Raw genomic sequence first — 27,265 nt, forward strand, 5'->3', positions numbered from 1 at the left:
GCGCTGCGCTGCGCTCCTCGGTGGCTGCGCGCGGTCGGCCGCTGAGCTTGTCCTCCACTGAGGCTCCGCGGCGGTACCTCGGCGACCCCCTGTGTGAGAGCGTCGGAGGCGGGGAGCAGCCTGGAGGCTCTGGCCGCCGACATGTCACTGCCTCCGGAGAAAGCCTCGGAACTGAAGCAGCTCATCCAGCAGCAGCTGAGCAAGGTGAGAGCAGGCGGGACCGGGACCCCGGAGAGGGTTTGTGGGGGAGGCCAGAGCCGTTTTGTAGCCTCAGCAGAAGAACAAGCAGAGAGAGTTCTAGAAATAGCGAGTCATGGAACGGTCTGGTTGTTGGACGGTTTGTAAACACGGAGCGATTGGCGGGCGAGTTCTCCGGGTCGCATCGCGTGTGAGATGCCCTGGGAGCGGATTTGTCGACTGGTTACTGTAAGGGGGACCCCGGAGCGCCCTCCCATCCGCGGTTCTTTAAGAAGTCAAGGAGAGGAGACTAGAAAATGAAGATGAACGAACCTGGTTACCATTTTCCGAGCTCAAGAACTCTGGGGGCGCTCAGCTGAGCGCCCGGAGTTGAAGTAACAAAGCCTTTGGTTATGGGGCGCCCGTGCTCGAATCCTCTCCACAGCCCACCTTTCCCATCTGGAGGGGAGGCATCAGATTCATAAGGTAGCGCAGGGTTGTACATCTATTAAGGTGAGAGCGGAAACTCTTTGATCTGCAAACATCGCCCAGGTAGGTGTACTCTGAATAATTTCTTCTTAACCGATTTTGTTGTCATTGAGTGTTATTTGTGAATAAAGGGTAAGAAAGGTAGTAGAGATGATTCTTAGAATTTTACTTAGGAGTGTTATCGTTTAAAAGCTTACCTTTGAGTGGAGGGAAGAAGTGTAAACAAACGCAGTCATGATACTCTGTAGACACTATGTGGAAAATGAACTATGCAACTTGTGGGCCAAGGACAAGAGGGAAAAACGGAGGGAAAGTGAAGGAAAGGACGTTGTCCAAAAACAAGTGTACACATTGCCTGATTTATGAAAGGTAACCCCTCTGTACAACCCCTTAATAATAACAATAAAGTTATATTTAAAAAATTTAAAAAGCTTACATTTGTTCTCTATAACAAGTGGAGGTTTACTGCTACCTCTAGAAGCCTAAAAAGTGGATGGTATTTAATTGCTTTGTAATGTTGTAAACTATACTGTGAGTCTTCTTCAGATGGATGTCCATGGCAGAATAAGGGAAATTCTTGCGGAAACAATACGTGAAGAATTGGCACCTGACCAACAACATTTATCAACAGAAGATCTGATCAAAGCCCTTAGACGGCGAGGAATCATTGATGATGTGATGAAAGAACTTAATTTTGTTCCTGTGAGTAATGTAAGGGAAAAGTAGAAATGAATATGCACTTGGAACTCACTGTTTATAGGGTCTTTACTTGGGGTCTGTCCTTTCTGTAAACCACTTTGTTCATTCTGTCTAATAATATCCTTATTTCAAGTTGAAGTTAGCTCTATGCTGGAGTAAGGCAGATAGTACATATATATCAATATGATTGAAGTTTTATGCTTAATTCCTGTCTTCAGTGGTTTTTCTTAATCTCTAAGTCTGAAACTTAAACACATTTTAGTCAGTTTACTATTTAACAAAGTTGTTTTTCACTAAGATTATTCTATAACTTATTAAGTTATACTTATTTTTTAAACAATTATTTTAAAATAAAAGTATAAAATTGTTAAAAAAATTATGTAAGAGCCCTCATATCTTCATACAAATAGGTCAGTAGTTAGCTTCTCAGTGTACAGTTATAGGTGCTATTTTGAAAATGAGGTAATAATGAAAAACTGTGACCTCAATACTATAAAAATAGGGTGGACTTCATAGTATACCAAGGAATTATTGTAATATGGCTTTATTTATTTACTTATTTATTTAGGGGTTTTTGAGGTTTACAAAAACCATCTGTTGACCTAATATCAGCCTCTACTGGATTAATGCCACCTTATTAAAATAAGTTCATGTTTTTTTGTTGAAATTTGCTAATGTTTTTAGAATTTGTTTTTAGCATTCTGTGTGTGACAAGGTTGATAGACAATTTAATTTCTTAGTAATTCAACTTTCAGGAGTGACCAGTTATAGCTTTTATGCAGGTATTTAAACTATTTTAATTAGACTAGTGAAACTAAGGGGCTTCTTGTTTATATACATATTTTTTTGAGATAGTCTTCCATAGTAACCCTGACTGGCTTAGAACTTGCAATATATAGCCTCACATTTTTGATCCTTATGCCTCTGTCTTCCGGAGAACATGGGGCTTTTTGGGGGTCAGTGCTTAGTTCCATTATTAGCATTTTCTTAACTATAATTTTTGTTTTCTAATTAAAAAAAAAAATCTTTCTAGGACAGTGTTGATCAAGAACTTCCTTCCTCTCCGAAACATGCTGTTGGTTTTGATAAACAATCAACATTTAAAAAAAGTATGTATATGCTTTTACATGAATTTAGTTGTGACTAGTGATGGTATATTACTGTGCTATAGTATTATTTTATTTCCAAAATAAAATACATTTTTGTCCCTAGTTAGCTTTTGCAGTACTAAGGATTAAAACTCAGGTCCTTGTGTTTGGTTGGCATGTGTTCTAGCACTTGAGTTCAGGTCCTTAGTTTCTGTTTTATATAAAATACATCTCAAGATTTTATTTTATTTATTTTATTTTTTATTTTTATGGATCTTCTCGTGGGGCTTGAACTCTGGGCCTGGGCGCTGTCCCTCAGCTCTTCAGCTCAAGGCTAGTGCTCTACCACTTGAGCTACAGCGCCACGTCTGGCCTTTTTCTTTTTCCTTATGTGGTGCTGAGGAATCGAACCCAAGGCCTCAGGTATGCAAGGCAAGAGTTCTACTGCTGAGCCACCTTCCCAGCCCCTCAAGATTTTATATATAGCACAGAGCATGCAAAAACAAGTAGACTGGTTTCTTATATCTTAATAATTCATTTTACAGAAAATATTTTTGCTTTTTTTGTTTTTTATTGTAAAAATAGTGTACAGAGAGGTTACAGTTACATGAGTAAGGTAATAAGTACATTTTCTATGGAGCATTGTAACCTCCTCCTTTGTTTTTCCCCTACCATCCCTTCCCTCTCCAATGTTTTGCTTTTTAAATGGTAGAATAATTGACAAATATGCTTGCTAAGTTGGTAATTGAGTTGGTTTATGAAAGTGAAGTTACATAAAACATATATAAGCAGAAAGTGAAAAGTACAGCTGCGTGGGGTGGCCCATGCCTGTACTCCCAGAACTTGGGAGACAGTGGTAGAAGGATTTCAAGTTTGAGGCCAGTCTGCCCTATGTCAGACTAGGGAATACACCAGCCTAGGCAAGATTACTTTCTTAAAACATAAAACAAAATAAAACTAAACAAAAAGCAAAAGACTTGGGCTCTGAATTCATTGTTGAAAATAGCTAGAATATAAACTCAGAAAAGAATACCATAATGTACATTTCCTTCCCAGAAAGCAAATAATCTTGCTATATAATATAGTAAAATTGTTATTCTCTCTTAATCTTTGGTTGTCAAGTTGTTTCCTTATGTTTTGATCACATTCATTAAATTGTTTGGCAGTTTCCTCATATTTATTGCTACACTTTACAGCTAATATTGATCCAACACGGAGGTATCTTTACCTTCAGGTTTTGGGTGGAAAAGCTTTCTTGGAACATCTACAAGAACCTGAGCCTTTACCAGGACAAGTTTGTTCAACTTTTACCTTATGTTTACATTATCGGAATCAACGTTTTCGTTCTAAACCTGTTCCATGTGCCTGTGAACCAGATTTTCATGATGGCTTTTTACTTGAAGTACACAGGGAAAGCCTAGGTAAGCATTAATAGTCATTTAATTGAGCAGATCTTTATTACGTATTGTAGAACAATGGTGCCAACTTTTGCTATTAGAGGAGATTTTTAGTGGATAAATCTCTTCTTTTTTCCTCTTGCTGATTTTGATTTGACTTCTCCTCATCTTTCTTTTATTCTGTTTGCAAATTTTCCCTAAATATTAAGCAGTTGCAGCGTTATAGTGGACAATGACAATAACAAAGTTCTATTTTATGCCTTTTAGTTGTCAACTTAGAAAACTTTATAATCATGAAGTAAGCACAGTTACCAATTATACCTTTGTAATTTGGGGTTTTAAAATAGATTTCCTCTATAAAAATATTAGTGGGATAATTTGCTGGATTTAAGGTGGTAGATCTTTCAGTTTTGTGTCAGTAATACAGTGTAGATAATAAACTTCTGGAGGCTAGAGAATAAAGGTAGTTTGAAGATTAAAGTTGACATTTGATGGTTTTGTATTGTAGCATACAAGTAGTTTTAAAGCAGTAGTGGGGAATATCTGGCCCATGAGCTGCATGAGACCCACAAACATTTGGTACGTGACAGGGTTAGGGTTAGCCAGACATTTGTCATAGGCTGTTCTCAGTCATCTTCCTGAATTGATAATTTTGTATGGCTGGCGAATGATATAAATATCCAAATGACCTTTGGTAGGAAAAGGTTCCCTACCTTAGTGACTTCTTATGGATTAGAAAGCATTGATTATTTTCTAATTAGGTAATTCATAATTGTTCTACTCACTGAAAGTTAGTGGTGAGCTGGGTGCCAGTGGCTCACGCCTATAATCCTAGCTACTCAGGAGGCTGAGATCTGAGGATCATGGTTCAAAGTCAGTCTAGACAGGAAAGTCCATGAGACTCTTATCTTCAATTAACCACCAGAAAACCAGAAGTGGTACTGTGGCTTAAGTGGTAGAGTGCTTGCCTTAAGCTGAAGAGCTCAGGGACAGCACCCAGACCCAGAATTCAAGCCACATGACTGAAAAAAAAAAAAGTGGTGAAAATAGGACTCTACTTTTATTTCCAGGCTCTGGCATGGTTTTTGAGACATTACCAAATTATTCTCTGGTTTTCTATAAGCCTTCTATTTAGTATACTTTTTAAGAAAATTACTGTTTTATGTTCCCTAAGTAAATAAATAACGTCGTATATTTCTTTTTTGGTTTATGTTGCTAGGTGATGGAACTAGAATGGCTGATTCAACAACAATGTTATCAATAAGTGATCCAATTCATATGGTATTAATCAAAACAGATATATTTGGTGAGACCACTTTAATAGCATCTTATTTTCTGGAATGGCGATCTGTTTTGGGCTCAGAAAATGGAGTAACCAGTCTGACTGTGGAACTTATGGGTGTAGGTATGATGATTTGTGTCACTGTTATCTTTTTGTAGGCAGTTTGTAAATGCATTTTATATCTTCAGAGCAGCTTTATAAGCCAGGAGATAAACCTGTAAAACAGAATTTTATTAGGATTACAATAGTAACCTTAGGAAATATATTAAGAAATAAGCAATGTAGTACTTTAGAGTTAGTCTGGCCTTTTACCTTAAGGGGAAAATTTTTAGTAAAATTATTGCAGAAAAATTGAGGTTCAAAACTTTTTTTTAGCTTATATATTGGAATAAGTCTGACTATAAAGAAAAATAATGTTTTTACATCTACTAAAATACCTTACTCTCTAGCACACATAGTACAGTGGTTCTTTTTTGGGGGGGTGGAGGGAGGATAGAGGTATTATGGTTCTGTCTTTTTAGTCTTGAACTTTTTTTCGGGGTGGGGCCTGGTCCTAGGCTTGAACTTGGGGCCTGGGCACTGTCTCTGAGCTTTTTTACCTCAATGCTAGTGCTATACCACTTGAGCCATAGTTCTACTCTTTTTGGTGATTAATTGGAGATAAGAGTCTTATGGATTTACCTGCCTGGACTGGCTCTGAACCTTGATGCTTAGATCTCAGCCTCCTGAGTATCTAGGATTATGGGCCACTGGTGTCTGGCTTTAGCTTGACAAACTTTGTTTTTGTTTTTGGCTTGTCATGGGGCTTGAATTCAGGGCCTGGGCACTGTCTCTGAGCCTCTTTGCCTGAAGGCTAGTGCTCTACCACTTAAGCCACAGCACCACTTCACTTCAGGCTTTTTTCTGTTTATGTGGTATAAGGAATTGAACTCCAGGGCTTCATGCATGCTAGGCAATCAATCTACCACTGAGCCATATTCCCAGCCTTGACAAGCTTTTCCAGTCTGGCATCCTGCCTCAGCCCCCTCAGAGCTGGGATAACAGGTTTGCATCATCATGCCCAGCTCCGACTAGTGCTTCTTAAAGTAGGGAGTAGGTCTTCTAGCCTTTTTCAGTGCAGTGAGACCTGGAAGAGATGACATCATACTCAATATCGGTATGACTAAGTAGTAAAGGGTAAAAATGATGAATTTATCATTATTTCTTTGGAATCTTGCATACTGCTTTCTATGTAATATATTTCTGCTAAAATGAAGAAAACAAAACCCACCTTTTTTTGTTGTTGTTGTGGTTGTTTGTTTTTGTCAGTCGGGAGGCCTGAATTCTGGGCCTGGATGCTGTCCCTCAGCTCTTCAGCTCAAGGCTAGCTCTCTACCACTTGAGCCACAGTGCCACTTCCAGCCTTTTCTGCTTATGTGGTGCTGGGGAATCGAACCCAGGGCCTCATGCATTCAAGGCAAGCACTCTACCACTGAGCCATCCTCCCAGCACCCCACTTGTGTTTTAAGTATAACATATAATGGAATTACTTTGTTATTGAAAATTATTCCTAGAATGAAACATGGCTGTGGACAGCCTATCCTTAATAATTTGAATTTTAAGTCTGACTCAGAATACTGAAGATTATTCCTAGTGTGAAACAAGGCTATAGACAGCCTAGCTTTAATAAAAATTTGAATTTAAAGTCAGACTCAGAATAAAATAAAAAATAGAGGAAAAATGTTTGCTTTATATAGTTGTATTTAAAAAAATAATCCTAGTTATATGCCTTCAGAAATAGCCCTATGGTTATAATTATAATGTGGAAACCAACATACACTGATTTGCTGAAGAAATAAATGTAAACTAGTTCTAATGTGAAGTATCTTTTCCTTTTTCTTTTTAAAAATTTTCAGTAGTGGTTTTGGGATCTGGGTACTTTCCCTGAGCCCTTTTGCTCAAAGTTACCACATGAACCACAGCTCCATTTCTGGCTTTTAGATGATTGATGGGAGATAAGAGTCCCATGGACTTTTCCTACCCACGCTGGCTTCCAACTGTAATCCTCAGAGCTCAGCTTCCTGAGTAGCTAGGGTTTACAGGCAAGAGCCACCAGCACCCTGCTGGTTTCTAATTATTTTTTATGGCATTCCTGGGGCTTGAACTCAGAGCCTGGGCACTGTCCCTGGACTTTTTTGCTCAAGGCTAGTACTTTACCACTTGAGCCACAACTCTACTCTGGCTCTGTGTGTGTGTGTGAGAGAGAGGGAGAGAGAGAGAGAGAAAGACAGAGAAAGACAGAGAGAGAGAGAGTGTGTGTGTGATTAATTGGAGATGAGTTTCATAGAGTTTTCTGCCTGGGCCAGCTTTGAATCATCATCCTCAGATCTCAGCCTTCTAAGTAGGATTACAGATGTGAGTCACTGGCACATGACTTTTTTAATTCTGTTAAGTCTAAGCATGAATGAAAAATTGGTATTCAAGTGATATAGTAAAAAGAAAGAGCAAGTGGGTTTACTGTATATGACCAAGTATAGTTTCTGCTTTTTTCATGGAGGTACAATGAGTGAGTTATTAGCAGGTGTTTTGGATTTGTATTTAATGTAAGTCTGGTTGGTACTGTGTATTTAATGAAGAAAAATTCACAAATTATTAAATCAGTGTAAAAAATGTGATTAGGTAACTAAGAAAATATGTCTCTTACTAGTAGATAAATGGTCTTGTAAATGAAAAATGAACTGATTTCTTTGTGTGTGTGTGTGTGTGTGTGCGCACGTGCGTGCGTGTGTGCGTACGCATGTGCGCCAATCCTGGAGCTTGAACTCAGGACTGGTGTACTGTCTCTGGGCTTTTTTTTGGGGGGGGGGGTCCGGTCATGGGGCCTGAACTCTGGGCCTGGGCACTGTCCCTCAGCTCTTCAGCTCAAGGCTAGCGCTCTACCACTTGAACCACAGCACCACTTCCAGCTTTTTTTCTTTTTGCTATGTGGTGCTGAGGAATCGAACCCAGGGCCTCAGGCATGCAAGGCTAATAATGCTCTACAGTTTCACTTCTGGCTTATTGGTGGTTAATTGGAAATAAAAGTCTGATGGACTTTCTTGTTGAGGCTGCCTTGAACCTTGATCCTCAGATCTCAGCCTCTTGAGTAAAGGTGATTACAGGCACAAGCCACCAGTGCCTGGGGAATTGGTCATTTTTGGGGGGGGGGAGGACATTATAGTGTTCTTTATTTTTTTTTAACACAAGCAGAATAGTTTGAGATTTATCCCAGTTGGTGGCATGTATCAATAATTCTCTTTACTTGCTGAGTAATATTTCATTATATGGATGTACCACAGCTTGCTTACTCATTCCCTATAGAAGAAAGACCTTTGGGTGACTTCCAGGTTTTGACTATTGAAAGTGAAGCTGCTATATACATTGGTGTTTTGTGGGAACATGGCTTTTTTTTTTAAAAGGGTGAACATGCAGGCATTGGATTTCTAGATCATGTGGCAAGAGATACACACGTTTATCAGGAGCTGTCAATCCATATTTCAAGTGGTTGTATTATCTTCTATTTCTATGAGCAATGAAATAATAATGAAATAATCAAATTATTTCAATACTAGCTGATATTTGGTATTAACAGTATTTACTCTAGTTATTCTGATAAAGGTATAGTGGTATCTTGGTTGTTTTTAATTTGCATTTCTCTGTTGGATAATGATGTTGAATCAGGAATTGGTCATTTTTAACATGCATATTAAAGTTAATATTAAGTACTCTATTTAAATAGGAAAGCATGACAGTCCTAAAATTACTTTTGTTAAGACTTTAGTTGAGTAAATACATGCAGTATTTTCCAGGTGCTGGTGGTTTATGCTTATAATGATAGCTACTCAAGAGACAGCTCTGCGGATCATGGTTCAAATCTAGCCCAGGCAAGAAAGTCTGTGAGACTCTCATCTCCAATTAACACTTCCCACCCCACCCCACTCTACCCCACCCCACACCCTCAAAAATCTGGAAGTAGTAAAGCCTAGAGTGAAAAAACTAAGGATAGCATCTGGGACCTTAGATTAAACCCCAGTACTGACACATAACCACACACCAAAAGTACATGCAGTATTTGATTTCTGAATATAAGTATTAACATATACATATTTATGTTTGCAGGCACAGAATCAAAAGTTTCTGTGGGAATTTTAAATATAAAACTTGAAATGTACCCAGCACTCAATCAAACATTATCCCAAGAAGTAGTGAATACACAGGTAAATAGTTTTCTTCTTTATGCATGTTTTTTTGTAGTATTGATCCTATAAAACAGTTTTTATTCAGAAAATCATAATTTGTTACTGAAAGTCACCATCCTAGAAGACTACATGGACACAGTCACATATAGGAAAAGGAGTTTTATTGTCAGCAAGGCTGACAAGGCCACCTCCCTCAATGAGAGGGGCAATAGCACTCATCCTTTGTTTAAGGTCAAATTTATAGTCAGGGGGCTTGGGGCAGGAAGTATGGGAAATCTGTGTGTATGCCTGTCTGCTGAATGCTAATGATGGCACATAGCTGGGATGGGGTTTTCTGATTATAACAGTTACAATTAGGCAGCATTTCCCTGATGGAGCTGGGGGCTGCGGTAAAACAGGGCTCTGGAAAGTGAAGTAGGAGAAACAGCTAGGGCTGAAGGCCAGCTGCAGTTAGGCCTGGACAGATGAACTGGTTTTGTGGGAGGGGTCAGGACCTGAGATGGAGGGCATGATAACAGTTACTTTTTAGATTAGTACTCAAAGGTTAACAAAAGGGATGAGAAAAATAATGATGGTGTTGTTCCTATAGGGAAATCAGTAATGTAGTTTGGGGAATGCAGAACCAGGTCAGAATTACAAAGCAAGGACTTGAACAGCTTCTACTCAGTGCTTACCATGTGCCTTGCCCTGGGTTTGATCCCTAGCATCGCCAACAACAACAACAACAACAAAAAAGGAGATGGGGATGAGAACCATCCTGATGAAACTCTTAAAAAGTATATACATTTACGTATGTAAAATTTAACATTTTGAAGTATTTTTTATGCTTCTGCTATGATATAGATAGGGAGATAGATAGATATTTCTGGTGGACTCAGCAAACAATAGCAAGTAGTAGAAAGTTCTCTGTGGAAAATAACAGGGTAATGTGTGGCAGAGGGATTTGTGGGGGGCAGGGGGACACTTAATATCAAGTGATTAAAGTAGGTAAAAATCTGCATGGCAAGAAGCATAGTAGTCTAAACAGTGCTGAGATTATCAAATTTATAGCCTATGAGGTGTAAAGCATAATGGAAATGATTGAAGTGTTTTAAACAAGGAAATGATCATACATGTGTGTTTGTCTGTCTGTAATGGGGCTCGATTTCTGGGCCTGGGTGCTGTCCCTTAGCTCTTCAGCTCAAGGTTAGTGCTCTACAGCTTGAGCCACAGTGACACTTGTGGCTTTTTCTGTTTATGTGGTGTTGTGGTGTCGAACCTAGAGCCTCATGCATGCAAGGCAAGCACTCTACCACTGAGCCACCTTCCCAGCCCCTCCTGAGCTTCTTTTATTTAAGGCTATCACTCTGCCACTTGAACTGTGGCTGTACCTCAGCTTTTTTTTTTTTTGGTCGGTCATGGGGCTTGAACTCTGTGACTGGGCACACTGTCCCTGAGCTCTTGAGTTCAAGGTGAGTGCTCTACCACTTCAGCCATAGCACCACTTCTGGTTTTCTACTGGTTAATTGGAAATAAGAATCTCACGGACTTCGCTGCCAGGGCTGGCTTTGAACTGTGATCCTCAGATCTCAATCTCCTGAGAAGCTAGGATTACAGGTGTGAGCAACCAGTACCCGGCAGCTTATGTATGTGTGTGTGTGTTTGTGTGTGTGTTTGTGCGTGCATGTGTGTGTGTGTGTGTGTGTGTGTGTGTGTGTGTGTGTGTGTGTGTGTGTGTGTCAGTCGTGGGGCTTGAACTCTGGGCCTGGGAACTGTCTTTCAGCTCTTCAGCTCAAGGTGAGAGCTCTACCGCTTGAGCCACATTGTCACTTCCGCTTTTCTGAGTGTTTATTGGAGAAAAGAGTCTCATGGACTTTCCTGCCTGGGCTGGCTTTGAACTGTGATCCTCAGATCTCAGCCTCCTGAGTAACTAGTAGTAACAGGCGTGAGCCACCGATGCCCAGCTCCCAGCAGCTATTTTTTTTGAGTAGTTTATTGGAGATGAGTTTCATGGACTTTTTCCTTCATGGACTGGCTTCAAACTGTGAGTCTTACTCAGGTCTCAAAGTCCTGAGTAGCTAGGATTACAGGCCTGAGCCACTGGTACCTGGCTTACTTTGACTGTCATGGAAAGACTGAATGAGGTACTGGGGTAACTAGAAATAGGAAAGTGTTGAGGCTCTTACAAATAAGAAATGATGTAGGTGCAGACAAGGATGGTGGTATAATTGTTATATACATGTAGTTAAAGAGATTGAAAGGAAATTAAGAAATATGTGTTCTTTTCATTTCAAGCTTGCCTTAGAACGTCAAAAAACTGCAGAGAAAGAACGATTATTTCTTGTATATGCTAAACAGTGGTGGAGAGAATATTTGCAAATTCGACCCTCACACAACTCACGACTGGTTAAGATTTTTGCACAGGTTGGTAAATTACATTCAACAGTTTAATGCCTGTATTTGAGATTTAGTGTTGCATATGTAAATATTTAATTCTACATTTGTAGAAATGTGAGTTTGTTTCTAAAATAAAATGTTGATTTTTATAATTATTTCATTGAGTAGGTGAGTAGCATAATACAATGTTTGTTTCACTTTTCATACCAGCTACTGGGCTTTTAAGCCTTTTCTTAAATGTATTTCATTTAAGTAGATAAAATTTGGGGCTGGGAAGTTGGCTCAGTAGTAGAGTGCTTGCCTTGCATGCATGAGGACCTGGGTTTAATTCCTTGGTACTACATTAACAGAGAAAGCCAGAAGTGGCACTGTGGCTCAAGTGGTAGAGCACTAACCTTGAGCTGAAGAGCTGAGGGACAGCACCCAGGCCCAGAGTGCAAGCCCCACAACCAACAACAACAACAACAAAAAAGTGGATAAAATTTGTTTTACTAGACTATACCCTGGCCTTATAGTTACAACCAAATAATTAACTAGTTGGACATGTTGTGATTTATTTGTAAATTCAGCTCTTGTGTGCTAAACAAGGGCTCTGGACATATTTTTGTTATAGAGTTAAGCAAAAATAATATTAATTGTAATAATTCTGTAGAACCAAGATTTCTAAGCCAGTGGTGACCAGAAGTATTTAATTGGAGAATTTAAACTACAGATGCTTTTTTAGTTATGATGGAGTTACATCAATTAAATACTGGAAGTTGAAAGTACATCTAAACTGCCATGCATTATAGCTTAGCCACACATTTTATTGTAGAGGATTAGTTGTTTACGCTTGTGATCATATGGTGACTAGAAGCTGTGGCTTCCCAGCATTGGTAGATAGTATCATGCATTGTATTTCTGCAATTTTGGAGACCAGAATCCAATTTTTTTTTTTTTGTCAGTCGTGGGGCCTGAACTCTGGGCCTGGGCGCTGTCCCTCAGCTCTTCAGCTCAAGGGCTAGTGCTCTACCACTAGAGCCACAGAGCTCCTTTCAGCTTTTTCTGCTTATGTGGTGCTGAGGAATCAAACCCAGGGCCTCATGCATGCGAGGCAAGCACTCTACCACTGAGCCACTTTCCCAGCCCCCTCCAAAATTTTTATTAATTTAAATTTTATTATAAAGGTGATTTACAGTTTTTAAGTCAGATAATCAGTATGTTTCTTTTTTGTCGGTCATGGGGCTTGAACTCTAGGCCTGGGCACTGTCCCTGCACTCTTCAGCTCAAGGTGAGCGCTTTACCGCTTGAGCCACAGCGCCACTTCTGTTTTTTTTTGTGGTTGATTGGAGATAAGAGTCTCACGGACTTTTTTGTGGTTTATTGGAGATAAGAGTCTCACGGACTGCCCAGGCTGGCTTTGAACTGTGATCCTCAGATCTCAGCCTCCTGAGTAGCTAGGATTACAGGCATGAGCCACTGGTGCCTGGCAGTATATTTCTTTTTGAACAGGGCAACCCCTCCATTTTCTCCCACTTTTTCCCATCTCATCTCCCCTCCCCCCAAGTTGTAAAATTCATTTAGTGTCACTGTTGAGTGGGTTCAACCTTTGTCCCACTATTTCTGTGATTCCTCTTCCCTTCTCCAAATCAGATAAACATATATACAAAACAAAGGTTACAGAAATAAAAAGTAGTGACAACAGGGAGTAGACCAAAGGAAAAAAAAGAAAGAAAAAAAGAAATAACTACAAACAGTACAATAAAAAAAAAACAACCTTGTTTCCATTTTTTGGAGTTCATTTAGATAAGCCTCATTTTTTTTGGTCATATGCACATAGCTATTGAGCCATTGTGATCCTCTCCTAAGAATATCCTCCTATGTTCTCACTGCGATGCTTAAAGTGCAGTTCAATCATGTCCAAGTATAATTATTTGTCTTTTACTATCCATTGGATTAACTTGTAGATTTACAGACATATTGTAGTTATCACAAATGAGGGAAACCATACAGCCTGTGTTTCTTTGGGTCTGGCTTACTTTGCTTACTATAATTTTTTCCAAGTCTCTTCATTTCCTTACAAATGGGGCAAGGTTATTCTTTCTGATGGAAGCATAGCATTCAGTTGTGTATATATACCACATTTTCTTGATCCATTCATCTACTAAGGGGCAGCTGGGTTGATTCTGTATCTTACCTACGGTAAATAATGCTTCAGTGAACTGGTTGTGCTGGTGGCTTTAATGTAGGCTGATTTGTAGTCATTTGGGTAAATGCCCAGGAGTGGGATTGCTTGGTCCTAGGGAAGCTCTATGTTTAGTCTTTTGAGGAATGTCCATACTGCTTTCCAGAATGGTTGAACAAGTTCACTTTCCCACCAACAGTATAGTAGCATTCCCTTTGGCCACATACCCTCCAGCATCTGTTATTATTTTTGTTTTGTTTTGTTTTGCTTTTTGTTAGTTTTGTGGTCTGAACTCTGGGCTTGGGCGTTGTACCTGAGCTCTTCAGCTCAAGGCTAGTAGTGCTCTACCACTTGAGCCACAGCACCACTTCTGGCTTTTTCTGCTTATGTGGTGCTGAGGAATTGAACCCAGGGCCTCATGCATGCAAGGCAAGCATTCTACTACTGAGCCACCTTCCCAGCCCCTATTAGTTTTCTTGATAGTGGCCACTCTAACTGGGGTTATGTGGAATCTCAATGTTGTTTTGATCTGCATTTCTTTTATGGCCAGAGATTTCTTCAGGTGTCTATTTGCCCCAGAATCCAAAATTTAAAGTAAAGCTGGGTGCTGGTGGCTCATGCCTGTAATCCTAGCTATTCAGGAGGCTGAGATCTGAAGATCGAGGTTCAAAGATGGGCAGGAACGTCCATGAAGCTTATCTCCAATAAACCACTAGAAAACCGGAAGTGGCGCTCTGGCTCAAGCAGGAGAGTGCTCACACCTTCAGCTGAAGAGTGCAGGGACAACGCCCAAGTCCAGAGTTCAAGCCCCACAACCAACAACAACAAAAAAAATTAAAGTATGATTTGTACTGAATGTGCATATAGCTGTAAATTCTGAAGAATGATTATCTGCCTGTCTATCTATCTATCTATATGTTTATATATATATATATATATCACCCCATATAGATTCTTCTATATATAATGGTATATTATTTTGATTTATGCTTCTCAGATACTGTATGTTCATCTAGCTTTACCATATATTCCTGACCCTATCCTATACTAAGAATACACTAAGAATGGTTTAGTTTCTGCATGGGGAAGATTGGTAGTTAGTTGGCTAATAGTATAGGAAGGGGAAAATGACTTTGTAAGATCAAACAGCATGTCACAGCTACTTCTGTTTGTATAGTTAGAATAATATGTAATTTCTGAGTTGATTTCCTTCCTGTGTTTGACTAGCTGTGAAATTAAGGAACAACTGTTAGGATAGTCAATCTAATTAAAAACTAAAGTAAAACTAGGAACCTGTTAACATAGTCTGAAAAGGGCATTTCCAATGTTCAGGCCCAACTTTTCAGTAGAACTTTCTCCAATAATAGAAATGTTCTGTGTTGTGTTTTCTGTTGTGGTACCTTCCAGCTGTGTTGAGAACTCACAATGTAACTGAAACAATTTTAATTTAATTTTATTTAATTTTTTTTGTTGGTCATGGGGCCTAAACTCTGGGCCTGGGCGCTGTCCCTCAGCTCTTCAGCTCAAGGGTAGTGCTCTATCACTTGAGCCACAGTGCCACTTCCGGCTTTTTCTGCTTATGTGGTGCTGAGGAATCAAACCCAGGGCCTCATGCATGCAAGGCAAGTACTATACCACTGAGCCACCTTCACAGCCAGAATTTTACTCAATTTTAATTTATTAAAATTTAGAAAAGTTTTGGTGTTAAACTGTACAGTAGCATAGCTATAGATAATGATAATGTTTTCCCCTCTTTTTCCAGGATGAGAATGGGATAAATAGACCAGTGTGTTCCTATGTCAAACCACTTCGAGCTGGACGACTTCTGGATACCCCAAGGCAAGCAGCAAGATTTGTTAATGTCCTTGGTTATGAACGCGCTCCTGTTATTGGAGGAGGAGGTAAACAGGAGCAGTGGTGCACTCTGCTGGCCTTTCTCTGTAGAAACAAGGTACCATACACACATAATTACAGCAGTACAACATAGCTGTTTGGAAATGATAGTATACTTATGAACGAATTACTTTAGGAAAAATGTACATGTACATGCTGTCAGCTGGAACAAGTCAAGTTTTTGTTTTGTTTGTGCTGGTCCTAGAGCTTGAACTTGGGGCCTGGTTGCCATCCTTGAGTTGAGACTAGTGCTCTACCACTTGAGCCATGGCTCTACTTCTAGACTTTTTAGTAGTTTAGTTCAGTGGAGAGAAGTCTCACAGATTTTCCTGCCCAAGATGTGATCCTCACATCTCAGCCTCTTGAGCAGAGAGGATTACAAGTGTGAGCCACCAGTGCCTGGCTTAAACTTTTTTTAATACCATGTTTTGTTTTGTTTTTTGGGGTTCGGTTATGGGGCCTGAACTCTGGGCCTGGGCGCTGTCCCTCAGCTCTTCAGCTCAAGGCTAGCGCTCTACCACTGGAGCCACAGCACCACTTCCGGCTTTTTTCTTTTTTGCTTATGTGGTACGGAGGAATCTAACCCAGGGCCTCATGCATGCAAGGCAAGCGCTCTACCACCTTCCCAGCCCCAATACCATTTTTAAATAACATATATCAATATATAAAGGGAATGGCTTAAGAGCCAGGTGCAGTAGCTTAAGCCTATAATCCTACTTAGGTGGCAGATTGGGGAATCATAGTTCAAGGCCAGCCAAGGCAAAATAGAGGTTAGTGAGACTCCATCTGAACTCATACCTGGGCATGGTGACACACCAGCAACATTAGGAAGCGTAAGTGGGATTTCAACCTAGGCTAACCTAGGCATAAAGTGAGACCCTACCTCAAAAATAGAAGCTGGAGAATTGGCTCAAGAGGTAGAATGCCTGCCTTGTTAGCATGAGGCTATATGTTCAACTTCCTGTACCACTTCTTGCCCTTCCTCCCATAAAGAATCAGCATCTTTAAATTGCTCTTGTAGTTTCTTACTTAATGTGATTTAGAAATTAAGTTATAGAGCTATGTGTGGTGACAAAATCCTGTAATCACAGCATTCTGGAGATGGAAGGTAGAGATTGACAAGTTTGAGCTCAGCCTGGGCTATATAGGAAGACCCTGTGCCCCAAAAAATTGAAAAAGGAACCAGGTATAGAGTGAATAGGAGATGAGAACAGTGGTCCAATTGTATAATGCATGTGTTAGCATTTACTCAGGTCCTACTTGTGTGTGTGAGTGTGATAGTCCTGGGGCTTGAACTCAGGGCCTGGGTGTTGTGCTGTCCCTTACCTTTTTTGTCCAAGGATAGCAAGCACTCTACCTACCACTTGAGCCACAGCTGCACTTCTGGCTTTTTGGTAGTAAATTTGGTAGTCTCATGGGCTTCTTGCCGGGGCTGGCTTCTAACTGTGATACTCAGATCTCAGCCTCCTGAGTAGAGGATTACAGGCATGAGTCACTGGTCTGGCTATGATTGCTTTTTTGCCTTGTGCTGGTGTTAACTGATTTTTTTCTGATACCTGCTTTCTAAGGAGCTGGTATTAACAGGAATAAGCCATTTCAGCTGGCTCATAATTTTTTTTAATTGTATATAACTGTATCAAAGGGAATTTGGAAAAAAAGAGAAGCATGTGCACACACACACATATATATATATATATATATATATATATATATATATATACTATAACTCACTGAAGTTTTCTTTTTTTTTTAACTGAATGATATGTTGGCTTGCCCATTCATATCCTTTCTTCATCTATTAAAGCCTCTTAGTTTTCCTTCCATGAAGACTGAGTTCTTTGTAAATTTCTGGGTCTAAATGCCTCCTATATACTGTTAGGACCATCAGATTTATGAGCACTAACTTTGAAAAGTAATTAGTGTATCTTTTTCTTGCATTGTTTCAGCTTAACATGGGACTAATGTGAAAACATTTATTAGTAAATTTTCATTGTAATTTTGTACTTAATGAAATAATATGAATACTTAATTTTATTTTAAATGCTTAAATTCATTTGTAGGGAGATTGTGAAGATCATGCTAATCTTCTGTGTAGTCTTCTTCTTGGATACGGATTAGAAGCCTTTGTCTGTGTTGGGACCAAGGCAAAAGGGGTACCGCATGCATGGGTTATGACTTGTGGAACTGATGGAACCATCACTTTTTGGGAGAGTTTAACAGGACACAGGTTAGTCAACTAACTTCATAGGGATACTAAAGCATAAATATTTATTTTTATAGGACTGGGTACAAAACCCAGGTCTTGTGCATGCTAAGTTTGACACTACCTTTGAAAGGCACATTCCCAGTCATGATGTTTTTCTTTCTTTTTGTGCTGATACTGGTGTTTGAACTTAAGAGCCTGGCCTTTTTTCAGAGTAGCCTCTTGAGTAGCTAGGATTATAGATATGAGTCTTTAGCACCTGGCACAGACCTATTTTAAATTAGAGAAATTTCATTTATAACAATGCTATTCAAAGGTACATGCTTATACTTTAGTTATTAGAAGTTTTTTCTTGAAACTATGAAAACTATTTCACTTATAGCAACTAAGTAATGAAATCTAAGGAAAAATAGGGTACTCCTAAAATATTCTTTACCACATAATATTGATAGAAATATGTCACATTGACTTTTAGTTTTATGTAATTGGTAAACTTTTTTCTTGATCATCATCCCTAAGTTAGCACATTAAGTTTGGATTATACATTAGGGAGTTTTTGTTTTATGTGCTGATCCTGGGGCTTGAACTCTGGACCCTCCGAGCTTTTTTGCTTACAGTAACTTTCCTGCCTCGGGCTGGCTTCAAACCTTGATCCTCAGATCTCAGCCTCCTAAGTAGCTAGGATTATGGGCATGAGCCTGTATGTACCTGGCATAGTCTTCTTTGGAAAATTTGATTGGGTAACAATTTCATGGTGGTAATCCCACTAAATATTTATTTCAGTATTTAGTTTGTCATATTTGTGAAGTGAGCCTCCTCTCTCCTGGAGTTTCTTCTTTTTCTTTGTTTCTGCCATATCACTGTCTTATAATTTTAAATTATTCGTGTATATTCTCAGTTTTTCTCTAAGTGTTAAGAGTTCTAAAGATAACAGCACTGGGCACTCTTTTCTTCCTGGCTGATGATCATTTTGATTAGTTATGCTTACTGTATAGATATTTTAGTTATATATTCTAAGGTTAATTTTTTTTTATCTTGACAGTGGGCATAGAATAGTCTGTTGTTCATGGAATAAAATTGGTTTCTATAAATATACCATGTAGTTAGCCTAAGGAAAAACAGGTATTAAACTTTATGGCCTTAATTGTTTGGATAACTTTTTTTTCTTCCACAGGATCCTGTCTTTGTAGTTTTTGAATTGTAACTAGGGCAATTATTGTTTGATTTTTTTTTTTTTTTTAGGTACATCCACAAACCTACCAATCCCGATGAACCTCCACCTGCTGAACAGCCCAAACCATTGTACCCATATAGAACCATTGGTTGTGTTTTCAACCATCAGATGTTCCTGGGAAATTGCCAACCCTCAGATGCAGTAGAAACCTGCGTGTTTGATTTGAATGATGAATCTAAGTGGAAACCCATGAGCGAAGAAGCAATTAAGTCTGTGTGTGCTCCAGGAGCTACCACATCCCTTCCTCCTTTCCCACCCCTGTGTGCATCCACAATTGATGCATCAGTAACAAGTAATGAAATAGAAATGCAGCTGAGGCTCCTGGTGTCAGAACACAGGAAAGTAAGTAACTAATATTGAAATAGTTGATTGTAAGCTTATCTGTTTTTTTTCCTTTTTTTTTTTCCTGTTAGTATGTATGATAGTGCTAGTCATTATCCTAACTAAAAAAGGCAAATACAGTCCCTACCTTTCTTTTTCTCTTTTCATTCCTGATATTTTCATTTTCTGTTTGTTAAGGTGTGTTGGTTGAAATTAGACTTGGTATTGCACTTGAAATGTGGCATTAATTGATATACTATCAACTCATTCCATATTATTTTCTCCCTTAATGCATCCTGGAGTTCTATTGGTCTTCCTAACTGCTACTTACATGATGAGGACACTTAATTGAATTATTTCTGATGACTTCTGATTAAAACAGTGTGTGCTGTTTAAATAAATTTTAACAGCACATCTTTATGAAGTGTTCTCTTACTATCTTAGCTTCTCTTTTATATAAAATGTTCTAAGTCAGGTAAATAATAGGCTATTCAAAGATATAATGATAAAAGCATGTTAGCTCACTGGCAAAAAATGTTTCAAACATAGTTACATGAGAATTACATTAGAAGATTTTCAGTATGAATGACTATTGAAATATTTAACACATAGGAGATTTATCTTCTGATCTTATTTTTCATAAATGTCTTTGATATTCTACTAATTAGCCAAAAATATAGGGGTTCAGACCAATTTTGTCTCCATCACATCCTCTGTTCTTTTTCTTTTTTGTGGTTGGTCGTGGGGCTTGAACTCTGGGCCTGGGTGGTGTCCCTGAGCTCTTCTACTCAAGGAAAGTGCTCTACCATTTGAGCCACAGTGCCATTTCCAGTTTTCTGGTTGTTAACTGGAAATAAGAGTTTCATGGACTTTCCTGCCCAGGCTGGCTTTGAACCATGATACTCAGATATCTCAGCCTCCTGAGTAGCTAGGATTACAGGCGTGAGCCATCCAGCTTTCTATTCTTTTTCTTATATTAGTTATATAGGGGTGGAAGGATTTCATTCATTGTATTTCCACGTTTGCGCTGTATTCCAGGCTTATCCTCTGTGTCACTCTCTGCTCTCCCTCCCTGCACAAAAGTATCTTCAACAGGTTGTCATAGTTAGAATTAATCTGTTTGCTTGTTTGTTTGTATTGGGTCTAAGGCTTGAATTCCAGATTTCTGGTGGTTAATTGGAAATGAGAGTCTTACATGGGCTTTCCTGTCCTCAGTTCTTAAATCTCAGCCTCCTGAGTAGCTAGGATTACAGATGTGAGCTGCTGGTGCCCAGCCATTTAATCTGTTGTGATGGCATTCAACTTAAACTCCTTCATTCTCTCTGTCAAACTTACCCTCTCCTGATATCCAACCCCTGCACTAACAAAAACAAGTCTATTTCTCTTTTACCAGGCCCCCATCCCCCTTACAGTCCCTGCTTTTATAAAGCTTGCAGTTTTAAAAATGATGAGAGATCAATTCTAAGACTCAAATTGCTGGATCCACTACTTTTTATATAATTATTGCTTCCTTCTAGAAATGAGGAATGTTGGACTTACATCAGACTTTTGTGGAATATCACTATTAGTATTCCTCTTTATGAAGTGGCTTATTCAGATAATTGCTCCATTAAAATATTGAATTATGCTACACCCTTTGGTTTGTGTCTGTAATTCTAGCTAGTTGGGAGGCTAAGAACAGAAAGATTTTGGTTGAAGGGCAGCTTAGGCAGAAAAATTCAAGAAACACCCATTTCAACTATTGAGAACAGTATGTGCTTCATAAGATTGGGAGGATTACAATTCCAGGCCAGCCAATGAGATTCCATATCAAGGGATAAAGTTGGGCATAGTGGTATGCACCTGTCATCAACTACTATAGGACCTAAATGTGTCCAGGCATGTGTCTGGGCAAGAAGTGCTTTATCTCAAAAATAACTGGCAAAAAATTATTTATGGCTGAGCGGTAGAGCACCTGCTTAGCAAATTTGATGCCCTGAGTTTGCATCTCATTACTGCCTCCCAATAAACCCTGGATATTTTTTTTCACTCCCCCCCCCAGGCTTGTTTCTATTTTTATTGTCTCATCGTATGTAAAATGGTACTCAGTTCTGGCTTTAATTTGCATTTTTGTATTATTAATTAAAATCAAATCTCTTGTCTATGAATCACATAGATTTTTTTTAATTTTTATTTTATTGTAAAGATGCTGTACAAGAGGGGTTACAGTTACATGAGTAAGGCAATGAGTACATTTCTTGTTGAGCATTGTTATCTCTTCCCTTGTTGTTTTCCCACTATCCCTTCCCTCTCCTCCCCTGCCTCACTCTTCCCACCCCCTCCCACGTAGATTATTTTATTTTATTTTTTTTGTCGGTCATGAGGCCTGAACTCTGGGCCTGGGTGCTGTCCCTCAGCTCTTCAGCTCAAGGCTAGCTTTCTACCATTTGAGCCACAGTGCCACTTCTGGTTTTTTCTGCTTATGTGGTGCTGAGGAATCAAACCCATGCATGGGAGGCAAGCACTCTACCGCTGAGCCACCTTCCCAGCTCCGTAGATTATTTTTGTAAAAGACCTTGCAAAAGGTATTTTTAAAGGGTCATTTAAGATGAAGAGATTAGCCAAGTGTACATATTTCTCATACTTAACTACTCAGGAGGCTGAGATCTGAGGATCATGGCTAGAAACTAGCCCAACTCACTATTCAAAGCCAGCTCCAACAGAAAAGTCCCTCTGAAATTATCTGCAATTCATGACCAGAAACAAAAAAGTGAAGTTGTGGCTCAGAGTGGTAGAGTACTACCCTTGAGCAAAAGAGCTCAAGGACAGCACCAAGCCCCTCAGTTCAAGCCCCATAACTGACCATTCCCCTCTCCCCTGCAAAAAAAAAAGAACCTCCTTGGGCTGAAGATGTAGTTATATGGCAAAGTACTTGCATAGAATGCTTGAAGTTAGATCCTGGGTACCACAAAATAAACAAGCAAATAAACCCAAACTTAAATGTTCAGCAAAAGAAACCATTAAGAGACTGAAGCTTTTGAGTGGAAAAAGTTATCTGTAATATATTAAACCAACAAAAGACAAAATTTAAAATTCTTATAAAAGATTTATGCCTCATTTATTTTTGGTGTTTATTAAATTCCACTTCTTAGGGAAGCTCTCTCTTCCATTTTTCTTTTTTTGTTTTTTATTGTAAAGATACTTACAGAGGGGTTACAACTACATGAGTAAGGTAATGAGTACATTTCTTATCAAGCATTGTTTCCTCCTCCTTTGTTTTTCCCCTACCATCCCTTCCCTCCCCACCTCCCCAAATCCCCCCCCCCCCCCCCGCCAAGTTGTAAAGTTCATTTTCAACATAGCATCTTGTATATCTCATTGTTACAATGGGTCAACCTGTATCCTTATTTTGTTATTTCCCTTCCTCTCCCCAAATTAGAAAAATGTATACAAGATTCAGGGCACTGACATCAAATACAGTGAAAACAGGAGTTATAATATGGAGGAAGAACATACAAGAGAACCAAAAAAATGACATAGTACATTTTAAATACGTTAAAAACAATAGCAAGAGAGAAATAAACTACTTGTGTCCCTATCTTGGGGTTCATTTCACTTAACATCATCTTCTATGGTCATATGTACATAGCTTTTGACCTTTTCTGCTTGTCCTAGACTTATACTAGTTATTGCAAATAAGGGAAACCATGGGACCTATGTTTCATTTCCATTTTTCTTAGCCCATAAATGTCGATGTGATTCATTAAATATGTTCTCTAACTTTCCCTTTAATATATTCCTTACTTGGAATTCCTGGAACATTTGAAAGAGTATTTTGTAGTTACGTTTTCAGCAGTGGAGTTGGCAAGAGGATCTTACTGATTATACTTCTAGACATGAAAGCCCTTCATTTAAAAATAATTTATTGACATCTGCTAAAGAACAATTAAGCAGGCCTCTGATGTGCTTTTGTAATCCTAGCATGTGGGAGCAGGGCTATAGAATTAGATCACACACACTCACACACACACTTCTATCAAAAAAATAAGGCTGAGTGTTGTCTCACATCTATAATCATAGCTACTTAGGAGACAGAAATCAGGAGGATCACAGTTCAAAGCCAGCCCAGGCAAAAAGTTTTCTAACCTCCTCAACCAATAGTTGGTTGTAGAGTATGCATCTGTTGTTTCAGCTACTTGGAACATATAAATAGGGGGATCACAGTCCAGACTGCTCCTGGGCATAACACACAAGAGACTATTCAAAAAATAACTAAAGCAAAAAGGGCTTTGGGCTTGATTCAAGTACTAGAGTATCTGCCTAGTAAGTCTGAAGCCCTGATTTCAAACTCTACTATCACAAAACCCTTCTCCCCCAAAAAAGAGAAAACATTTTTTAAATAGGTTTTTTAAATGTTAATATGTTTCACTTTTCCTTTTGTTATAGGATCTTGGCCTTACTACTGTTTGGGAAGACCAACTTTCCTACCTTTTATCTCCAGCTTTGGCTTCTTATGAATTTGAGCGTACAACAAGTATATCTGCAGGCAATGAAGAATTCCAAGATGCCATAAGGAGGGCTGTGCCTGATGGTCACACATTTAAAGGGTTTCCGATACATTTTGTGTATAGAAATGCAAGGCGTGCATTTGCCACATGTCTCCGGTAAGGTGTCATTTATGGATTCATAATGTTTTTGGCTTAGGAATCTTAGAACTCAGTCTAGTAGAATCCTGGGAGCTTCAGCCATGACTTACGCTCCTAATTATAGATTTTGATTCATTGGGTCTGAAAGATAGACCTGGATAGTCTGGGATAATTTTCCCAATGACTTTCCAGTGAGTATAGGCTACTCAGTTGAAAAGTTCTGATCTTCTCTAGTGTGCTTTCTTTCCTCCCTCCCTCCTTCCATCCTTCCCTCCCCCCCTCCCTCTCTTCCTCCCTTCTTTCTCTCCCTTCCTTCCTTCCTTCCTTTCTCTCTCTCTCTCTCTTTCTTTCTTTCTTTGTTGTGAGGCTTAGGTGCTGTCCCTGAGCTCTTCAGTTCAAGGCAAGCACTCTACCACGTGAGCCACAATGCCACTTCTGGTTTTCAGGTGGTTAATTGGAGATAAGAGACTTTACTGCCCCGGCTGGCTTTGAACTGTGATCCTCAGATCTCAGGCTCCTGAGTAGCTAAGATTACAGGCGTGAGCCACCAGCACCTGGCTGTGAGACACTGGCACCTGGCATTTCTTTTTTTTCCTTTTTTTTTTTCCCACTGAGTACTCTACCACTTAAGCCACAGCTTTTTTAGTGGTTAGAGATTAGAGTCTCATGAACTTTCCTGCCTAGGCTGGCTTTGAACTACCATCTTGAAAGCTCAGCGTCCTGAGTAGCAAGAATTTCAGGTGTGAGCCACTAGTATCTGGGTGCTGTAGTGTAATTTCCTAAATTTATTTACTGGGGCTTTAACTCAGGGCCATAGTGCTTTCACTGACAGCTGGCGTACTACTACTTAGAGCCATGCATCTAGTTCTGAAGTTCTTAAATACTTAAATATTGACTTAAGTAGAAAAAGATTAAATCTATGGTTACTTAAAAGTAATTTGGGGCCAGGCACCAGTGGCTCACGCCTGTAATCCTAGCTACTCAGGAGGCTGAGATCTGAAGATTATGGTTCAAAGCCAGCCCAGGCAGGAAAATCCATGAGACTCTTACTTCTAATTAACCACCAGCAAACCAGAAATGGTACTGTGGCTTAAGCGATAGAGCGCTAGTCTTGAGCCAAAGAGCAGAGGGACAGCACCCAGGCCCAGAGTTGAAGTACCATGACCAAAAATAAATACACACACACACACATAAAATTCTTTTTTTGGTAGTGCGGAGGTTTGAATAACAGGCCCTCATGCTTGTTAGGCAGATGTTGCCATGGGATCAGTGCCCATATCCCTTTTTACTTTGGTGATTTTTCAAATAGAGTTTTGCCTTTGCCTAGGCAGCCTAAATAGTGATCCTCTTATTTGTACTTTGTGTGGTACTGCATGCTACCACATCCAGCTTTTAATTAAGTTGAGATGGAGGGTCTTGCGAACTTTTTGTCCACACTGGCCTCAAACCATGATCCTCCCAATTTCTGCCTCCTAAGTAGTTAGGATTATAGGTGTCAGCCACAGGAATGAGCTCTAAATTTTTTTTTAATTAAAAAAATGTTACAGTCATTCTTAGTTGAATACATTTTCTTTATTTAGGTCTCCTTTTTGTGAAGAAATAATTTGTTGCCGTGGAGACCAGGTGCGATTGGCAGTTCGTGTTCGAGTATTTACTTACCCTGAATCTGCATGTGCTGTTTGGATCATGTTTGCTTGTAAATATCGCTCAGTATTATAAGGTTGACATTTCAATTAGAACTGTATCTGTCTCTTATTTAAATTTTTACACATGGTACATTATTAGCTGTTTGAATGTTTCTTATTTTAAAACCACTATCTTATTTGGATGTCATATTTCATTTTTGTATAGAGCTGATTGATAATGCTTTAAAAATCATGATGTATGTATTTACAAAGTAAGGATAAAAAGCTTGTACAAATCTTTATTGTGTTTAGTATGAATTAAATAGATATTTTATTTTAATAAATGGTATTTTATTTTCAGGTACTCAATAGTTTATGAACAAAAATATACTTAGTTTTCTTTATGCTAATAAGTAATCAAGGAGGTATTTCTGTCAGGGTTTGGGTCATGGTCAAATCAATGCTTATTTTTCTTAGATAAATGAGAATATATTAAACAAATTAGGAGAAACTAGCTTTACAATACCATTACATAAGTGAAAACACATTTTGTTTAATTATGCTAATACAAGAAAAGCATAAATATTAGTAACAAAGCACCTGAAAGTACACAAATCACTTATATAAATATTTATAAGACTGAATTGGGTAGGTACTTCAGAAAATACTGCTGTAATATGTTGTGGGTTTTAATTTGTCTTTTGTCTTTAATTTGTCTTTTGTTGCTGAATCTCTCTGGTCAAAAAGATTCATTCTAGTCTCTCTGGCTTCCTTCTGAAACCATATTTTTCCTTTTTCACTGTGATAAAAACACTGATGTACACCAGGTGCCAATGGCTCACGCCTGTAATCTTAGGTACTCAGGAGGCTGAGATCTGAGGATCATGGTTTGAAGCCATCCGGGCAGGAAGTCTGTGAAACTCTCATCTCTAGTTAACCACCAAAAAAGCTAGAAGTGGCGCTATGGCTCAAGTGGCAGAGCAGTGACTAGCCTTGAGCATCTACCACTTGAGCCACAGCACAACTTCTGGTCTTTTTTCTGTTTATGTGGTACTGAGGTATCAAACCCAGGGCTTCATGAATGCTAGGCAAGCACTCTACCACTAAGCCATATTCCCAGGCCTAGGTTATTTTTAAGTGAACAAAGATAAAGGTTAATAAGACTGCCAGTTAGACTCTGAAAGAAGCTGTGATAGATGTCAGGCTTGCTTGTTAGTCATCTCTGCACGTTTTGTTTTGGGGGTGATAGAAACCCAGGCGTCACTCCTGCTAGGCAAAGCATCCTACCACTGAGGTGCCCTCTCAGTCCGTCATGCACAGTCCCTAATTTAGTAGGTTTGTCCATTGATGGTCTTAAGAAAGTACATTATTCTTTTTGGGGCTGGGAAGGTGGCTCAGTGGTAGAGTCCTTGCTTTGCATGCCTGAGGCCCTGGGTTCGATTCCTCAGCACCACATAAGCAGAAAAAGCTGGAAG

At 39.2% G+C, this 27,265-nt stretch overlaps 1 protein-coding gene across 3 annotated transcripts; it reads left to right on the forward strand.

Moving 5' to 3' along the window:
• The first annotated feature begins 4 nt into the window (after window positions 1-4).
• Cep76 (centrosomal protein 76kDa) lies at window positions 5-26,659 on the forward strand. Of its 3 annotated transcripts, XM_013027126.1 has the most exons (12): window positions 5-204; window positions 1,213-1,368; window positions 2,399-2,474; window positions 3,650-3,874; window positions 5,070-5,255; window positions 9,270-9,367; window positions 11,624-11,752; window positions 15,652-15,840; window positions 17,843-18,009; window positions 19,228-19,561; window positions 23,966-24,183; window positions 25,746-26,659. In XM_013027126.1, exons 1-12 carry the CDS (start codon window positions 142-144, stop codon window positions 25,882-25,884), a joined length of 1,980 nt encoding a protein of 659 aa, XP_012882580.1. In that variant the 5' UTR covers window positions 5-141; the 3' UTR covers window positions 25,885-26,659. The 3 variants fall into 3 exon arrangements, with proteins under 3 accessions (XP_012882580.1, XP_012882581.1, XP_012882582.1); XM_013027127.1 differs by lacking the exon at window positions 9,270-9,367 and having other exon boundaries at window positions 5,070-5,251; XM_013027128.1 differs by lacking the exon at window positions 5-204 and having other exon boundaries at window positions 3,688-3,874.
• Window positions 26,660-27,265: the final 606 nt, after the last annotated feature.

Source organism: Dipodomys ordii, unplaced genomic scaffold (genome assembly GCF_000151885.1).
Source record: "Dipodomys ordii isolate 6190 unplaced genomic scaffold, Dord_2.0 Scaffold100, whole genome shotgun sequence".
Classification (NCBI taxonomy): Eukaryota; Metazoa; Chordata; class Mammalia; order Rodentia; family Heteromyidae; genus Dipodomys; species Dipodomys ordii.